Genomic DNA, 19248 nt, shown 5'->3' with positions numbered 1-19248 from the left:
GCAATACCCTACTGCCAATCTGCCATATATGCTCTATGATTTTTTGATTTTCTGTTTTGCTGCTTCGAATTAGGCAACATTCCATTATATTTGGCAACGTCATTATTTTCATACATTCGCGATCGCCCTCAGCCAAGGCCTACCCATTTTTTGTCAGTTTTGCTCTGAATCTTGTGATGTGAAAGTGTTGTTGAAAGGAATACAGCATTTATTTTGCAGGTTTAGCCTAGTGTTATGAAATGTCAAAATCTGTTCATTTAATTGTTAAGTTGACCGCTAGAATGCGCGGGCGTGTACTTTGTAAGAATATTATTCCCTACCTTGACCTGATTGGCCCCGCCCTTGACCTACCCTGCCCTCTTGAACCCGCATCAAAGGCGCCCCCCTGCAGTTTTGGCGCCAGTTGCTGCTGAAGAGTCGTGAGAGTAAGAACTACGGTCGGTAGGCTCTCGGTTTATTTGTGAAGTGATTGATTTTATTGCGTTGTGATTCTTAACACTAGATCAAATACTTAGTTAAGTAAAAATTAGTGTTGGTAACACACATTTTCTCTGGGAACAGGTCGACAACGCATGCAAACCTTTAACCTGAGAAGACGAATCTCGGGCAAGTCCCACGTATCAAAATGGCGTCTGTGGATGGAAGGCCAGCTCAGTATGGGATATGCCTAAAACAGCTACGCGAGGTGATGGAACTGCGAGGTCAAGAGGCCGTTGATCAGTTACGTCATTATGGCGGAGTGCAGCAGATGTGTAAAAAACTCTACACTTCACCCACAGAAGGTAAATATTGGTTTTGATAGTCAGTATTTCTTTTATTGCTCTCATTTTGTGTGCTGAGAATCACCTGTAAATGGATAGAATAATATCGAATCTGGTGAAAGTGGCCTAGTTTACCTTAATAAGCTGATTTTGTGAATAAATATCGCGAAAGAAATGTGGGGTCCAAGCAACAAATTTTTTTTTTCGCGCCCTTATTTCATTTTGTTTCTGCTTGGATTAATTCTCGTTTTTGTGAAACGTCATTTGTTTCAAGGTAAGGTTTTCCCTCGAGAAATGTTAGTTCTTATCGCACTAGCCTTCAGGTTGGCATCAGCTGTACAATGACAACAGTTCCCCTGACTCCTAAAGTCCCCCAAGCAAGCATCTTGTTTTCAATGGCACTTTAACGGCACCCTCGAAAAAAAAGCTAAAATTTTTTGTATTAGTCTTGCTCATTCGCTTGCTGCTTCTTTTGAAATTCCTGAGATATCTTAACACTAACATCCTCCAAGAAAAACAAACGTCGAAAGCCCATATTTGATGTGTGATTTCGGTAGCGTATATAGACTTTGGCTATCTCTAGGCTTGTTTACCCATTTAAGTTCTGTCCGTGTCTTTGATTGTTCTTACATCCGAAATAACCAACTGAACGCGTAGCTTTCATTTCACTTGTAATGGCTGTAATAGTCTTCTTTTGCTCATCTCCTCTCGTTGGGTGGGTGTTGCATCGCAATCTGCGCGATTTACACCAATCTAAATTTCGTATGCATTAAAAAGAAAGTTAAAAGTCTGATTGGAATAGTGGACTGTACGTGTGCATGATGGCTGCTTCGTTTCCTTTTTCTGCGCGTACATATTGCGCAGTTTGTTGATGAATTTGTTGTCTTCCATTTGTTAACAGGATTATCCGGTTCGCCGAAGGACATCGAACATAGGCGGGAGACATTTGGATCGAACACGATCCCACCTAAGTCGCCAAAGACCTTCTGGAGATTGGTGTGGGAAGCGTTGCAAGATCCCACCCTCATCATCCTTGAAGTCGCAGCTATCGTCTCGTTACTATTATCATTCGTACCTTCCACTAGTGGCGGTAATTTTGTTTAAAATAAATATTTCGATAGGTCTGTAGTGGGAAAGCTAACTCAATGCTTATCAAATCGACTGAAGAGGCAAGCTTGGCAGTAAATTTGAGCTTGGCGATTGGAGTTTGTCGAGCATTAAATTTGATTTGAGTAACGATTCTTGTACTTTAATGGTTGAAGTCGAGCTTAGTTGCAATTGTTCTGAAATTCTCACTTCATCTTCCGTAGCCTGACAGACGAGATGAAATCTGTATGCGTAGATTCACTCGTTTACAAATCCTTGCTGCGCTGGAGATGGATTTGAAATAATCATTGTCCAGTTCATGTATTGCTAGAATAACGTTGAAATCCTTGGTAGTTGGAAGGAATATGCCTGCCTCGTCCTGTCAGTTGGGTTTATGTCTGTTTTTATTTTCTTGCCTTCTCACTGATTTGCAGGTGAACTCGGCCAAGAGAAGAGCATTGCTATTCTTATTTCCGTCATAGTCGTCGTCTTGGTTACTGCCTTTAATGATTATACCATAGAGCACCTATTCCATGGGTTGCAGAACCGGATCGAAGGCGAGCACAAATTCGCCGTTTTGCGCGGAGGCGAGTGCAGCCAAATATTTGTCGGCGACATAGTCGTCGGTGACATCTGCCAAGTAAAAATATTCAAATTTAATAAAAGTCCTTTTCCATTAATAGCATCGGTGAATTTCGCAGGTGAAATATGGAGATTTGCTGCCGGCTGATGGCATTTTGATTCAGAGCAATGATTTGAAGGTGGACGAGTCATCGCTAACGGGCGAATCGGATCATGTCAAGAAAAGCGAATTGACGGATCCAATGCTTCTTTCCGGTAACATTAGGGTGTCCATTTTGTTGTGAACGGTGACAATGACATTCCACCTGTCTAATTTAGTATTTTGTGTTTACTGTTATTTTAGGTACTCACGTCATGGAAGGTAGTGGCCGGATGCTGATAACGGCCGTAGGCATCAACTCCTAGGCTCGCATCATTTTTACTTTGTTAGGGGCTGCCGCTGACGACCAGAAAGCTGACGCAAAAAAACGGAAGAAAGGTGACAGTCTAAGGCTAAACTTCTCTGCCTTGGCATGTGACCGTACCATATCAATGTACCGATTTTTTTACACGTCCAGGAGATAGTAAGGAGGGGAATGTCAGCAGCAGCAGCCACCATATGGAGGATGGAGGAAACAACATGGCGAGCAAACAGGAAGCAATGGATGCATCCGTTGGTCCAACTAGTGATGCTGCAGTAGAGGAAAAAAGGTCGAGTCATAAAAACAAATCTGTTCTACGAGCCAAACTGACAAAGCTGGCCATTCAAATTGGTTATGCTGGTAAGAGGATTTGACAATTTTGTATTGATAATTGTTATTTTTCACGATTGTTTCATTTTAAAGGTTCAGCGGTTGCCATATTAACGGTTATCATATTGATAACGACCTTTTGTATAAAGACTTTTATCTACGAACACGAGTCATGGAAAAACGAGTATTTCAATAACTTTGCAAAGTTTTTTATCATCGGTATCACCGTTTTGGTCGTCGCCGTCCCTGCGGGTCTTCCCCTAGCCGTAACTCTATCTCTGGCGTACTCTGTTAAAGTATGACACAGTTATCCATGTTCACTGTAGAGCTCCACGACAACTATTACTTTTGTCTCTTTTCCAGAAAATGATGTTAGACAACAACTTGGTGCGGCATTTGGCTGCCTGCGAGACGATGGGCAATGCAACTACAATCTGTTCAAATAAAACGGGAACTCTGACAACAAACAGGATGACGGTTGTTGCCTGCTATGTCGGAGGACAACACTACAAATCCATCCCGGACTATGACTCGCTTCCACCGCAAGTGGCCAACCTTGCCCTTCAAGCCATCTCGATCAATAGTGCTTACACCTCATGCATTTTGGTAAAATTGATGTTTTTGAAAATTGAATGTCACTAACTTACTTGTTGCATTGCGTTTCAGAATGGGGAGTTACCTAATGAACCCATTAAGCAGGTGGGCAATAAAACGGAATGCGCTTTGCTCGGTATTGTGCTGGATTTGAAAAAACCCTATCAGGCCATTCGTGACGAGCATCCAGAAGAATCTTTCCATCGCGTCTACAACTTCAATTCGAGCCGCAAGTCGATGAGTACCGTCATTGCTCGTGAAGGAGGCGGATACCGCGTCTTTACCAAAGGTGCATCTGAGATGGTGCTGAAAAGGTTAGATAAGATTGTGTTGGCGTCCGTACATTCCATAACGCTGATTTTGTATCCTTTCCATTATATTTTAAAAGGTGCGCCTTCATCTATGGCGCCAATGGAAAATTAGAGGAGTTTTCTCATGAAAATCAGGAAGAACTCGTACGAAACGTCATTGAGCCGATGGCGTGCGATGGTCTGCGTACAATCGCCGTTGCATACCGGGATTTTGTACCAGGCGAAGCCGAAATCAACCAAGTCCATTACGACAACGAACCCAACTGGGATGATGAGGATTCAATCATTAATAATCTAACCTGCATACTCATAGTCGGCATTGAAGATCCTATTCGACCTGAGGTAGGCAATCCAATTCAAAGAAACGATTGACATGTTGTTTTTTTTTATTGTTTTTTATTTTTTCTGCTACGTTACTAAATAGGTTCCAGAGGCCATTCGACAGTGCCAACATGCGGGCATTACTGTGCGCATGGTGACAGGTGACAACGTGAACACGGCTCGATCCATCGCCATCAAGTGCGGCATCGTCACACCCGGAATGGACTACGTTATTATCGATGGGAAAGAATTTAATCAACGCATTCGGGACTCTAATGGCGAGGTTTGTTTTGCGCTAGTTAAAAATTGAACTCCAGGTCTTAATGATTCTTCGTTCTTAAACTGTTGTTCATTTGCGTCTTTATTTATTTTCGGGTTATATTTTGTGATGTGGATGGAAAACGTCAAGGTCCAACAACACTTGCTTGATCAAGTGTGGCCCAAACTACGAGTGTTGGCCCGCTCCTCACCCACGGACAAATACAATCTAGTCAAGGGAATTATTGACAGCAAGATATCCGGTAACCGAGAAATATTGGCAGTGACAGGAGACGGTACTAACGATGGCCCGGCTCTCAAGAAAGCTGACGTCGGATTTGCAATGGTATGGTAGTTGAAGAAACTTAAAGCTTAAATCCATTTTATTCTTAAAATATGATATTTTTAGGGTATTGCTGGAACGGATGTGGCCAAAGAAGCGTCCGACATTATCTTGACGGATGACAACTTTAGTAGTATCGTTAAGGCCGTTATGTGGGGTCGCAACGTTTACGACTCTATCGCCAAGTTCTTGCAGTTTCAGTTGACCGTCAATATTGTAGCCGTCATTGTTGCTTTCCTCGGTGCTTGCTTTATTCAAGATTCTCCGTTGAAACTTGTCCAGATGTTATGGGTCAACCTCATCATGGACACGTTAGCCTCTCTAGCTCTTGCCATTGAAATGCCCACCACCGACCTGCTTATGCGCAAACCTTATGGTCGCACCAAACCGCTCGTCTCTCGTACTATGATAAAAAATATCATTGGACAAGGCATATACCAGTTGACAGTCATTTTCACTCTCTTATTCGTCGGTAATGATTGGTCTTTTGAAATTGCTGGATATAAATATTTTTCAATTTACGAATCGAATTCTTTTGTGTTTTTTAGGCGAGAAATTTTTGGACATTGATTCGGGTCAATACAGAACCGATTCCGAGCCCACACAGCATTTTACCATCATCTTCAACACTTTTGTGATGATGACATTGTTTAACGAAATCAACGCCAGAAAGATTCACGGCCAGCGTAACGTCTTCGAAGGCATTTTCACAAACCCCATTTTTTATTGCATCTGGATAGCTAACGCGGGTGCACAGGTGAGAAAACAATCAAGCTCAGTTTTTATTACTTATTTAGTGGTTTTGTGGTATTGGATTGGACATTTTTTGTTGTTGTGTCTAGGTGCTTATTGTGCAATTTGGTGGTCATGCGTTTTCAACAGTCCCACTTACGATCGCCCAATGGGCTTGGTGCATCTTTTTCGGCGTAGGAACTCTTGTATGGTACCAAGTGGTGACGACGGTTCCCACCAAGAAGATACCCAAGTGCTTCTCGTATGGTTACTTTCATTTTCAATCCAAAAGTGCATTGAATCACCCTTGATTCTTTTCAATCTTTCAATTTTTCAACTGTTATGCCTTACAAAGTCCCTTCCGACCCTTGTAACTTATTCATTATTTTAGGTTTACATCTTTCGCTTCGCCGTAATGTCCTGTTCCGTCCATCGATTTGAAAGCCAAGAGATAACAAACTTTTTGTTTAGCATAGGCACACAATTTATTGGTACATTGAACTGAGCGGCTTGCATTAAAACAATCCGTTCGTAACTCGAATCAATAAATGATTAAACGGTAAAACCATTCCTCAGTGCAGTCGACCCGGGGTCCGTTAACGGTGAAAATCTTCGCGATTTGTGGACAAGAGGCATTTGCAAAATATCTAGGAGGCCTAGAAAAATGCAACTAAAATGAAATAGTTTTTAGAAAAACCAATTTTTTAGGGTCCACATTCCTTTCACCGAGACAAGCGTCCGGGTGTCATCGAGTTAGGCGCATATTGTCGATAGTAATTGCGAAAATTTTAAAATCAAAAGCTTAATTCAAAATACTGTAGGCAGACAAGCATGCGTCTTGCCAATGTGATGTGTCAGATCGACATAATCAGATACGTTGTTGCTTACATCACTGCAGATAAGCTATATGATAATTAAGGAGGATGTTGCCTTGAGCATTACATGAGATCATAGGCTTCGTGACCGCTATCTCTATCTTTCAAAACATTGCAATTTTAGCGGTGTTCCGTACGAAAGAATAGACTAATAATTACGGTTAAAGAAGGTTAACGGTTTAGTTTTTCATGAAAAAGTCATGTTTAATATCTGTGAATTTCTAAATAATCTTGGTGAAATATTTCTATGTGGTAACTGGAAACCACTTTACGATATTGAACTTTTTACGTATGCAGAGCGCAATTGTTATCGCTCGAAAACCCGAAGCAGGTAGTACACAGAGAGCGGAAATCCGAAACTACACAACAGGTTAAACGAGAGGGGGGGGATAAAACTGGCTGTGACGAAGGGAAAGCTGATAAAGGGACCATCGGTAGAAATGGGCGGTCTTGTAGCCTACAGGTATAAAAGAGTATGAAGTTGGGAGTCGGAATGGGCTGGGTTGGTCGGTCAAAATAGCTGACAATCGTCGTTTCGTGAACACCTGAGGGCGGCTGTGCTAAGGATGCCATTTTTCATAATATGCGAACTTTCGTCTGAACTGTTTGCTAGGCGACCATAGTTCGCTCTTAATTAGTAAAGTCATCTAGACAATAACTAGACGATAACTGTCAGCTAGACGATAAATATACGCGGCTTTATAGGATTACTGGTGCAGCTTTGCCATCAGCATCATTAAGCTTTATCATCAGCTTCATACGTTTCCATTAGAACTGTTCTGTCAGGAAAACTAGATGGCCGTGAATCAATGGTTCCCCAGTTCTGGCTTGTCGCTTCATCCATAGCAGCACTTTCTTCGAGATGCGAACTTATAGGTGATAGAATAGGTGGTGAAACCGGATGGGAGGAAGGACTGAAAGAAAAGCGTGAACTATGAGGACCAGTAGTTAAAATCGGGCTCGAAGACTGCTCGCGACTCCTTGCCTATAGATTTAAAAAAATAAATATTAATATGGCAGAAGAGAAATATGTCCATGTGTGACATGCATATGTTACTGCATCTTCAGCTTGTGGTGTGGTATTCATCTGAGAAAAGAGCTTTCGCCTAAGGCTTGAAGCGTTAAGGCTGGAATCTTCGCATTCACTGTTAGATGAGGTTGATGACTGAGCAGCAGCATGGTCCTAGATTCAATGAAAGCAATTTGAATTTGAATTTTTGAAATATTCAGTACTTTAACAATATGTGAGCTATGGCATTACCTCGGGATCATTCATGTACTGATTGAGTATTTCTTCAACTTCTAGTGGTAGGACAGGAGGAAATGACAAGCTAGTTTGAGTCCATACTGCACAAAACAACATTCAAGATGTTAAGTAAAATATTCACCAAACTGCCTCCAAATCTGTACAACATTACCATTTTTGCAGGTAGCTTGGGATGGTGAAATTTCTCCAGGTGTTTTGTTTTTAGATCTAGCAAGAACTCTGGTACGAGGATGGCTCCATGGAGAAGGTGCCCCATTTTATAAAACTGTTTGCGTCCTCGGGATATTTTTTTCCCCCTAGACCTATACAGAAACAAAAACTATACTGTCACCTTTTCGTTTTTACCTTTCCTTAGGCCTACTTACCGCCTAACATAGACAGTAGCCTATAGAAAAAAAAATTAATGACGAAAGATAGTTAAGCTGATTAAAACACTTAAAGTGATATTTTTCCATTTAGCTAAAAGAAAAAAAAAAAAATCATCACCAAAATTGATTATAAAAAGTACGAAGTTTTGTAAGTAGTAGGTCTAATTGCTGATGTTTCAGCTACCGTAATACTGGAGCGTATTTGTTTTGAGGACGACGTAAAGCTGAATAGATCTAAAATTTCATAGGACACTTCGGATACTTCGGACACTTCATCATAGTTTCGATTGTCCAGACGACGGGTTCTTGGAAAAAGGGCAATCGGGTCAATTGAAGCCTGGTTTCTCCGCAAAAAAGCTCGTGCAATATACACGACTAAACAAAAATGATGAAATTTGAATAGGTAGTTAAAGGTATTCCAGTAAATACTATTACCTAACCTAAAATAAAAAAGCCAATTATTTGTTTTTAAAGATAGGCACTTAAATTTAAATTGAATTGAAAAGTAAATTGTAATGAAACAAAGATAAGGCTGCTAATTTGAGTTGAATATCTAAATCACATGTCTTACAAATGAACGAATCTTACATTATTTACTATTTGGTATTTGCTAACGAAACCAACTTTACTAAATCAGCTGTTGGAAAACAGATGAAAATAGACCACATTGGTCCATACCGGATTTATAAAAATTCGGAATGCGAGGAAAATGTAATGCATGGTTTACGCCACTAGATGGCATTAGTTTGCAAGAACCAAATGTTTTTCAAGACTGTAATGCTGTAACTAACGCACAATGCTGATAGATTGAACTTACCGTTAATTACGAAAGCAACAGAAAGATTAATATGGAATCTAATAATAATTAGATAAAATCCTACTAATTGAGTGTGAATATACCTTCCACTACGATTACTGTAAAAAGCTTGGTTGGTTAGCAATAGGTTAGCATTGGTTATCAAGCGTGGATGAAACAAATTTAGAGCTAATGTAGTCACCCGCCATCTACCGACTTTCTTTCCAAAAAAAAGTGTCTTCACACGGAAAAGCTCGTTGTCGTCTCTACTTATAATTTTATCTTTGCGGCTCGTTCATAGCACAAATTTTCAATATGACTGTTGGTAAGGTGTAGAAAAAAAACCAGGTTCAGACTTCAGAGAGGGTTATGGATCAGCTCTGCCTCAGTCGGGCTTTCTTTCCATCGTAAATGTATGTTTGTTTGTTTATGTTTTTTTCCTTTTCAAAACCTTACTGTGTGCATATGGTGCGCATCTTAGTGCAAAATGTAAGGTGATTTTCGTGTCTTAGAGAAAAGGGCTTATCTATAAAGTGTTTTAAAAAAGTGGTTGGTGTTAAGCCTGTGAGCTTTTGGTGTGACTTTCACATTTAATCACTGGCATTGTTTGTTCTTTGCAAAGAAGAGGACCAGTTGGATCACGCCCACGATATGGTGGTTGATCTGGACAAGTCTGCAGAGCTCAACTTCGTGGACGACTTTGGGAAGTATTGTTATGGTTGGCAGTGGTAATAGCGGAAGCAACATGCACAATTTCAACGCAACACAAACCAAATCAAATTTCGTCGCCTCGGGTAAGAAGAACTTTTCTTTAATTTTTGCAAGCTTAAATATGTACACTGACAAAAATTAGAATTTGGCACAGAAACAAAAACCTGTTCTTGCCTTTAAAAATGACAGACTATTCTAATCCACTAAAAGACAATTCTATATGGTGAGGACTTGCTTGAAAACGACGATGATTTCTATTTCGGGGAAAAAAATATAAAGCAGTGTTTGGAAAACGATTGGTGTTATCGATTATTAAAAACAAATTCCGAACAAGTCAGTTTTGCGCATATGCAATAAGCTTAGAATTCGCCTTTTATGTTCAACGGCAATATTTAGATTGCTCTTGTTCCTTCGTAAATAATATTCGTAAGGGTGGAAGGCAACCGCCTATTCTACGGCTTTAACTATGTGAAATCGTGAACGAAAAGCGCAAAAAAAAATCAAATGAAAATCTAGTCATAAGACCAAATGTGAATTGTAATTTTTTTATTATACGTGTTGCTTAACTTAACGTTTTCCCTCCGATACTCCGGTAATAGCGATTGCTGTCTGGTACCCAACTTCGTATTAGACTATACCCTCTTTTCTCATTTTACATTAAGTTTTTAATTTTGGCTACAAAGGTGGTAGCACGGTTGTAACTAACCAAGTAAAAAGAAAAACCGCTCAATTTAGCTTCACATTCTACGTTCTTGTGCTATTTAATATTTTCCCTTTACGTTGTTGGCCTTATCAGGTTCTAATTTAAAAACATCTTGGATTAAATTTGTGAAGCAAACTCTTGGTTAGATTAGGAAAAATAAAACATAGATGCTGTAGACTACGTTGTAAATTGTAAAGAGGCAAACATATTTGGAATGGTAAAAGTCATTTGATGACTACCATTTGTTTACATCATTATACTTTTTTCCAAATGGTTTTACACGCATGCAGTGCTGCTCAATATTTCATACTTCCTAGTCTGGCAAAGATGGTCCGAATATTGTCACGGAATTTCTAGCATAAAAGGCACAGAGTCAATAGAGTTAACGGATCTGGTACACTTTTACCAGAAGTGAAGACTAAACTCGTCGGTGCTTGCAAACGCGAGACAATCAACTCGCTCAGCCTCCACTTATTGGCTAAAACACGACAAAAAAGTGGATCTAACTGATTCACTAAAACAACCATTTAAGTTACTCTAAGATAGAACAAGACAAGACAAGAGAAGAAGACTTGCTTACTTCCAGATCAGAGTTAGACTCTTCAAAAACTCACTTTTCTCTTGTAAGTAGGGTTGGGGCTCGGATGCTGAAAAGCTAAAACGTTGGTTTATTGCAAACTTAATCGTAAGGGTAGTCAAGGTCTTTCTCTGGAAAGACCAAAGAATGACCTTGGCTACTTTTCTAGATAGGAAAAGAAGACATCAAATTAATTCAAATGGCAATGCAACCGTATGTGCGTTGGAAACTTCCATAAACATGACTCGATGACATTTTCCTGGCATTTGAACATTTATGGAATATTGCTGTTAGGTTTAAGGGGCGTGATAAGGTTTTTCGCCAGGACGAGACGCGTCTACATTGTTACGACACGCCAATAAATGGCTTCCTAATCAGCAAGTTTGAAACTCACGACTGGAAGATTTAGGCAAAAAGAGTTGATTAAGAGACAATGATAGAAATTCTTTTGCCATTCTGTGACTTGTGCGTTTAAATTATGTTCTTTTGAGATTTCTAAATACCTTGCTTTATTTAGCGACTTTATTGCACCGAGAGTCATTTTTACCGCGATTGCCAAAATGTAGAATGTTTTAATGGTCAGATACAGAAGAAATTAAAAGGATTTCATAAGGGAAGTCGGTAAGGAGTGAAACCATGGATTACCGCATTGGGCGACACTAACCCTAGTGTAGTGTATAGCTTCTTGTTTTCCAAACTCCGATTAAATACATAAATCCAACTTTGCAAAATCAATTTATGTCGAGCGTCTATGGTCGACAATTCAGTCTTAGCATGTAAAAATCCACGTTTTCGAAAATATCAACATTTTGCATGGTCCAAGGACAACAAAAAGGCCTCCCGAAATGCGCATCAGAACACGGAATGCATTCGTGGTGGAACCACAAGTTGAAGGAAAACTTCCTGGATTTCTATTCTACGTAGACCTAGTATTTGTTTTGTACTTTCACTCTTGATTAGTGACATCCAAATTTCATTGATGTCAATCAAATGGTAGTTACTAATAAATCAATCTGAAACAGAACGTCAATTATAGGGACCAGTAATTAGGGAAACCTAATATAGCCTACTTTTTCAATCTAAATGTTCTGCTTCGGAGCGGAGCAGACGCAAATCCTTTCGGGGACGTGAACAGAAGAAAAAGACGGGGGCTGTCGAGAAGTATTGCCTTTAGTGAGCCGGAACAATGGATTATAATATTTTATAGGAACCGCTAAGTCTCTTTACGGTTTTTCGAATAGCCTAATTCCTTTTAAAAATCTACGGTCGGCAGATCTTGATCTATTTGTCTACGAAAATGATTTTTTAAGAAGTAAAATTTTTCTTCTATATTAATGTTGTGAGAACAGTAGGGGCAAGAGAGAAAAACGTAAATATTTTGTCCTTTTCTATGCTTACAGCCGGTACGTAGGCTATACGGCCTTTTTTAAATTGTCAGCATATTACTACTTTAGTTGTAACTACAAACTATAATTTTTAAAATAAAGATCAGTTGCCTAATTGAAGAATGTTATTTGTGGGAGGATGTAATGGCAGCATAAGAGCTGCTCTTAAAACCAAAATACGAGTATGCTCATGTGTCAGTGAGTATATATATAGGCTAGTTTGTGCTGTCTTAAAGACTGTTGGAGAAAAATCTCTGTTCTAAAACTATTCTCTTCATCAAACGTTTGGGTTATACATATAGCTGTTCCTCAAACCTTATTTATAGGAAACGCAGAGGTGCCAGTCTCCGTCAAACTAATTTCTTGTTATAGTTGATGTGAGTGCTAAACTAGCGTATAGGCTATAATGTATAAATCCATTTACATTTCAGGACGGCGATGGGATTCAAACGAAACAGAACCAAAGATTAACACCGTCATCACCGCCCAATCGGGAGATACAGCTTTTCTTCCTTGTCATGTGGCGCTAAGAGAGGATCATGGTGTAAGTTTCACGGATGAACCAAAGATATAAAATTTGATTGTAAAAACATTAGTCGTCCCAAAATTTCTCGCGTTTGCACACGTAAATTGGCCTACATTGAAAATAACTAAACTAAAATAACACAGTTCTGTTTTAGTAACCGAAAAGCAAGCGTAACCAACTAAAAAATTGCTAAAACGACTAGTTTAAAAAATTGTTTTCCTTGAATGGTAGTAGAGAAATAAAGTTGCTAATAAATAAAACCCTTTCTGGTAATTTGTATTTATTTTTAGACGCCAAAACGCCACAACAAACCAGCTGCATAAATTCGTTTAGGATAGGCCTATACGTATATATGTGACGATTTACTTCAACGAATGATTCACATTTTATCAATAAAACTTGTTTTCATTCCTTTGTTCGTTGTAGGCATTTGACGACTTGAATTGTTTTTCTCGTCTTATGTCAGAATCGTCCTAACTCCGAACGTTATAACTTTGTAGGTATCTTGGGTACGTCGGCGGGATTGGTATATTTTGAGTGCAGACTCTAAAGTATATTCAAGAGACGAGAGAATTCGCGTTACTTCGGTGGACAATACCGAAAACACTTGGACGTTGCTCATAAAATACATAAGAAAAGACGACGAGGGTATCTATGATTGTCAGGTTGTAACAGCTAAATTTTATTTTTAGATGAAAAGAATAATGGCTTCTTCTGCTTCTTATAAAACTGAGTTTTATACTTACAGATCACGACTAGGAAATCCGCATGGACCCAGTCTGTCGAATTACGAATTGTTGAACCACAAGCTGTGCTAGTCGGGTCTGAAGATATATATGTTGGTGTCGGGAGTCCTTTTACAGTCACGTGCGTTATTACGAATGTAAGCAAACTCGCTTATTGTTAAATCAACGTTAATCGCCATAATTTTACAGAAGATTAAGAAGACGTTGAGGATACGCAAGCACGTCATAGATATAGCCTAGTTTTCTAGGTTTTCTGTTACAAGTATAAATAGTTATAGCATTAAGGAAGTGTATATGGTTAAGAAGTCCTTAATTTCGAATTTAATTTAGTTGTTCAGTACTCGCCATTAGTTTCCCAAAACACCTCCATGAGGTACCCGCAACCGTTAATAAAATTCATGAAACAGAACAAAAAGCTAAAAGAGTTGGTGTTCGGAATGAAGGGGCAGTTGTTGTACGTATATAGGCCTATCAAATGATTAAAGTTATTAGGAACGCGAAAAAACTACTTTACAGACATTGATAACATCTAAATCGGATAGTTTACGAAACGACTCATGTAGCGTAACTGTTGTGCATTTCATGTAAAAAACGAAATTTTGTAGTGCAATTAGTAAGCTTTTCTCCTTAAAAACCTGTAACAACTTAATTTAACTATCTGCTGCGTTACAAAAAATACTCGTGAGTGATATCGTTTATTGGCATATGCTAAAAGTTTATTAGTAACAGCAAAGTATCAGCACTCGAACGATCGAGTGTCCTTCTTGTCTGTTCTGTTCACATATCCAAGAATGAACCAAGTTGGCATCTAGTTACACTGGATAGGTAACAGATAGGGCTCAGCCCCGGGTTACCCTAAACCAGGCTCACTACTGGAAGAAGCTGGCGCAAAGCTGAAAAAAAAAAAAAAAAAAATGTGTGTGTCATACTGTGACAAAGTTTAAAAGAAAGCAGAAAGCGCCAGAAAAAATACAGTAAGTTACCTGATTAATCAGTAATTTGAATCACAGAAAAAAATTGTGAAAACGTAAGATTTACGCGTTAAACTTTTGTTTTAAAAAAATTGAATTCTTTCTCAGTTACCTTGATTTTTTGTTTGTTTATCAAATGAAAATTAGGTCATAAACTGCTGGTCGTCTAATGACCCATATTATTCGGGCAAGTTCCTTTTAGACTTACGAGAAAGAAACAACAGCATTTCTCGCCAAGTTTAGATTATAACTTAGGTAATCAGTAGACGTTTCCCAGCAAAAGAAAGCCTATATATTATCCATTTGGTTGGACATTTAGAGCGAAGTAGAAGGGCACAATGAAATCAGAACTGAGAACTTGCAAAATTAGATGGCGTTCTTTAGTGCCTCTCCTAATCCATTCTTTTATAGTCTTATGAATTACTAATAAAGATGCTTCCCCTATTTCATTGACAGACCTTGAAACCGCCGGAGTATGTCTCATGGAACTTTGACTCCAAATCTCTAAATTTTGGAAGTCATGAGCAATTCCAGCAGCCATCCAATTTACAAAAAAATGGAACAGAGCAGGTCATACAATAACATTTGATCCTGGGCCTCCATCCGTTAGTCGATTACTTGTGAATAGTGCCAACACTTCTGATTCAGGTCGTTATACCTGCCAGCCCTCCAGTGGACTTTCAGCATCTACAAACGTTCATGTTGCACTAGGTAAAATACATGTGGTAAAATGATGGAGTTCGAAGTGCTAGTTTCGATATTAATGGTAGACTGCCTTTTAGTGATGCGTTTTAATTTTTTGTCTTCTCTTTATTAGGTAATGAAATGGCTGCTATCCAGGCGACCGATACAGCTTGCAGGAACGGAAATTTTCTCTTGGTTATGTTAACAGTTTCGGTATTATTTCCTTTATGTTTTGGCCTTATGTTGTAGCATCAGAGCCAGTTGTACAAAAAATCACGTATCTATTTAGACGTTTTCTTTACGTTGATGTCAGGTAATTATGATCCAAATCTAATAAAAAATTTTAGCATGGCGTTGTATTATTGGGACCAAAAATGATAACATAAATAGATTGCTAAAGTTATATTAACTAATACAATTTGTGAAATACGTGTTCGCATATCTGGAATTCTTACAATTGGTAACGTTGAAATCGATGATCTTGTTATGGGGTTCTAAATTTATAAACCGCCTGTTAACAATCCCAATGCAAGCGATAAATAAGTTCCTCCTTCTGGAATTGAATTACATTGAACTGTTTGAATAAAGTGTTTTCATGCAATCTTATGAAGCGTAAACGAAATCGAACAGCTTACAGCAATTTCGGAGCCAAACCCCAGAAAAGCATGACCATCGACGTAATCGTAACCAGTTTTTTAATTCCCGATAAAGCAGATTTTGAACTAAAGGAGGAAGCCGGAGAAATAGGCCCGGTCGAAATAGGCCCACTTTAAAAATATTTTTAAAGTGGGCCTATTTCGTAGGGGCCTATTTCGTCCGGGCCTATTTGCCGGGCCTATTTCGTCGGGGCCTATTTCGACCGGGCCTATATCTCCGCCAACCTTCAGCAAGTTACTCCGCTATCTCTGCCCAGCATCCTTACTCTTACTGACTATATACCCTTACTACCCTCCTGCTCCTCTGCATTTTTCCTCCGCTCACTACCCTTCTGCATCTTATACGCCACACTCGTAGTATTTTTCCTTTTTCTTACGCCCAAAAAAAAACAAACAAAACAAATTAAACCTTTGAACTTGACATGTAAATGTTGGTATACAAAGCCCATGTATTAATGATAGATTAGCAACTCATTCAATCCAAGAGCGAATCATAGAAAATCATTTGGAAGATGTATGAAGTGGTCGATTCTTCAGTAGGCCAAGTTAGTTGAGTTAGTTAGTTTCAGTAGTTGTCTTGTTATCAGCTACAAACAGTGATCTTTCCGTATAAAATCCTAAACTCGGTTTTTCATTAAGTTGACATTTTACGCAGTTGCAATACTTGCTCATTATCTCGTCGTGCTGTGCCTTCAGATTGGCATATTTTTTAGGTGCGTTAGCCAATTCAACGTTGATTTCTTTTAGTTTATTGACATATTGTATGCCACTTTGACGCTCATGTTCTTTATCCGATATCATGAATTCTATGCCCAACTTGAGTAGTCTGATTTGTTCTCGGTAATCTTTTAGAAGTTTTTCTTGCTGCTTGTTTAACGTTTCTTGGCTTGCCTTTTGTGCTAACAAATAATTCAGCCTAGCTTTTAGATTGTCTATTTTAATTATATTGTTCATTTCAGTTTTGAGCCTCGGCTATTAAAGATTAATTAAGAAAATGAAATAACATAACGAGGACAAATCAAATGTAAGTTTATACCTTGAAATCAAGTTTTTGAATGGCCAGCTGTTCAACGTAAAAATTCCTTCCACTCTGGTTGAGCTGGAAATAAAATTTTAAAAAAACTTAAGCGAAAAATTCTTATAAATTTCAATGGGAAATCAGTTAAATATCGAAGCACTGCTGAAATGAAAAATAGCGATGATATGTATTGTGAGGATCTATATTCTCAATCGATTGTTAAAGAACATCTTACGTGTGCAGTGATTTGTGGCGAAGATCCAACTGGAGTTTGTCTACATTGCAACATCAAGTTAGTCAGTTCCTATATACGTTTAGAAAATCAAATTAGCTCACTAATTGTGTTTAAAATTTTTATTCTCATCTTTAAACAAAGAAATGTTCACTTACTTTGTTTATTATCTGCTCGACGTCTGGGCCAATGCGAAGCATTCTACTCTACATGGAAAAAGTATATGCAACAAACCAGCATAGGTTACTCTAAATTAAATGACCTGGTAATCAAATTTCAAGAGCAACGATATTTATTCTACTTACACTAGCATTTAATGGTCGGTTAAACTTTTGAAAAAATCCAGCCAGCGTCGAATTCAAGTATTTGATGCAAGCTTGGTTGTTTTGATGGGTATATTCAGATAACGGACTCACAATCTTTTTCATTTGGGCCTGTGTATAACTGGCCATCGTTAAAGCTGTTAGTACAGTTATTACTTTGATCCAAAATTTACGCTCTGCCATCGCTATTTCAGGTTTACCTACCACACAAAACGAAGGCAGAGAAACTTAACATTTCTTGTTTCTTGTTGGAATTGAACAAATTAGCTTTTCAATTATATCAACTTACTTTGTGTGGGATATTGAAATTTCACAGTAATTTTCCGCCTCGCGTTTGGGTCGGGAAGGATTTTTCAACTGCTGTACGAGCAGCGTGCTGCTCAAACGGCTGTTTATTAACTGAAAGTTTTCTGCGTTTAGAGACGTGATTATTTGATCGTGTCTGTTTCACCAACTAAATATTACGTTTCTCGTTCAACCACTTACAGGGTAAAGGTATAGTTTTGCAGCTCTAATGCAAAAGTGAGTGAACCTAACTCCATATCAATATTACTACAAGAAAAAAAAGTATCCGATTCCGAGTGATAAAAGACGTCATTGAACAAAGGTATACCCAACTACGTCTTAATAACATGTCAGCTGCGTTATGATCGCCGCAGTTGTGGTTGGAAACCAGTCAGTTCTATGCCGGTCGGAAATGATCACATCATGAACTTTCTTACGACTATGAAAGATGACGGGAAATTTCTTCTTTAAAATCGAATTGCATTTACAGAGTGTAAAAGATATATGTAAGGTCGAAAAACAGACGTAAAAGAGTTGTTTGCAGTGGCAGTTCCTTGTATCTCATTATATTGCTAAGTCTGTAGAGGATACTGATGACGATGGGCTAAGTCTTTATATGTATACTGGTTTCGATCAGAAATGGAAGTCTTGCTTTTGTTTTTGCCTATACGTGTCGTTGACCCTATAGTCACTTACTAATTATCTTGGCCTTGGTTTGATTTCTTCTTGATTTCCAAGTTTTCCCATAAAAAAAAGGATGTCAATGACTCGCATTGGCCTTGATCTTGGAACTGAAATCCATTATCACAGGAGTTTGCAGTATCCCTTAACGAGCATACTACTAGGTACGGTATAAATACATTTTCTCTCACTGTGTTTCAGTATCTCCAACTTGACGGTCTATCATCTTATCAATCCTTCAAGGTTAATCACAGCTTTTATTTCAGTAAAAGGTACATAACAATTTCTACCAACATGTTCAATTTTTAGAGATTACCCTTTCAGTTCGTCTAATAAGTTCTCTTTCACATAAAACACAGATGTCCATCGCCAATTTCGTTGTTTGCTTCTTGGCTGTTGTCATGACCGTGGCTGGTGAGCCTACCGGATACAGGCCAGCAATGGCTCCTAATTACCAGGCACCTGCTTACAAAGCTCCTACTTACAAGGCTCCTGCTTACCAGCCTCCTGCTTACCAGCCTCCTGCTTACCAGCCTCCTGCTTACAAGGCTCCTGCTTACCAGCCTCCTGCTTACAAGGCTCCTGCTTATATGGCCCCTACACCTTCGTATAAGGCAGCTTCATCTTACTAGTTTCCTGCCAAGTTATTTAAAATCAAAAGCTTGAATTTCTCAAAATAAATTATTTAGATGTCTATCAATATGGTTTTTAATTATGTTAAAATG

At 38.7% G+C, this 19248-nt stretch overlaps 3 protein-coding genes, 1 long non-coding RNA gene and 1 pseudogene across 12 annotated transcripts; 3 read left to right on the top strand and 2 right to left on the bottom strand.

The window, feature by feature from the left end:
* Positions 1–113: 113 nt before the first annotated feature.
* Positions 114–6284, top strand: LOC116917323 (plasma membrane calcium-transporting ATPase 3). Its single transcript, XM_045170869.1, is given in 16 exon segments — positions 114–219; positions 562–782; positions 1663–1851; positions 2282–2487; positions 2549–2684; positions 2773–2907; positions 2987–3190; positions 3254–3456; positions 3524–3766; positions 3827–4068; positions 4143–4407; positions 4490–4669; positions 4796–4990; positions 5054–5459; positions 5536–5744; positions 5830–6284. Coding segments are annotated over 15 exon segments (3171 nt in total). The 5' UTR covers positions 114–219; positions 562–625; the 3' UTR covers positions 6031–6284.
* On the bottom strand, positions 6186–8910 carry LOC116919382. 5 transcript variants are annotated; one of them, XR_006644241.1, is made up of 6 exons: positions 8414–8910; positions 8227–8320; positions 8013–8163; positions 7856–7941; positions 7652–7777; positions 6186–7579 (listed from the first exon to the last, which is right to left on the bottom strand). XR_006644241.1 is itself a non-coding variant. In XM_045170878.1 (5 exons), exons 3-5 carry the CDS (start codon positions 7868–7870, stop codon positions 7331–7333), a joined length of 390 nt encoding a protein of 129 aa, XP_045026813.1. In that variant the 5' UTR covers positions 7871–7941; positions 8013–8163; positions 8227–8909; the 3' UTR covers positions 6186–7330. The 5 variants fall into 5 exon arrangements, 2 of the variants coding, with proteins under 2 accessions (XP_045026813.1, XP_045026812.1); XR_006644242.1 differs by having other exon boundaries at positions 8227–8246; positions 8348–8909; XR_006644243.1 differs by having other exon boundaries at positions 8227–8246; positions 8414–8909.
* Positions 8911–9340: 430 nt separating this feature from the next.
* LOC123470704 lies at positions 9341–15759 on the top strand (annotated as a pseudogene).
* A 656-nt stretch (positions 15760–16415) lies between these two features.
* LOC116935941 lies at positions 16416–17740 on the bottom strand. The gene is made up of 5 exons (XM_032943148.2): positions 17540–17740; positions 17393–17440; positions 17238–17306; positions 17021–17083; positions 16416–16956 (listed from the first exon to the last, which is right to left on the bottom strand). The coding sequence occupies exons 1-5, from the start codon at positions 17738–17740 to the stop codon at positions 16540–16542; spliced, it is 798 nt and encodes a 265-aa protein (XP_032799039.2). The 3' UTR covers positions 16416–16539.
* On the top strand, positions 16950–19219 carry LOC123470546. 5 transcript variants are annotated; one of them, XR_006644249.1, is made up of 4 exons: positions 16950–17298; positions 17379–17499; positions 18046–18795; positions 18883–19219. It is a non-coding gene; the product is annotated as an uncharacterized LOC123470546 (long non-coding RNA). The 5 variants fall into 5 exon arrangements; XR_006644246.1 differs by having other exon boundaries at positions 16950–17294; positions 17379–18795; XR_006644247.1 differs by having other exon boundaries at positions 17379–18795.
* The last annotated feature ends 29 nt before the right edge of the window (positions 19220–19248 follow it).

This window comes from Daphnia magna, linkage group LG3 (assembly GCF_020631705.1).
Source record: "Daphnia magna isolate NIES linkage group LG3, ASM2063170v1.1, whole genome shotgun sequence".
Taxonomy (NCBI): Eukaryota; Metazoa; Arthropoda; class Branchiopoda; order Diplostraca; family Daphniidae; genus Daphnia; species Daphnia magna.
The sequence above is the reverse complement of the archived record's forward strand: the minus strand, read 5'-3'. Positions and strand labels throughout refer to the sequence as shown.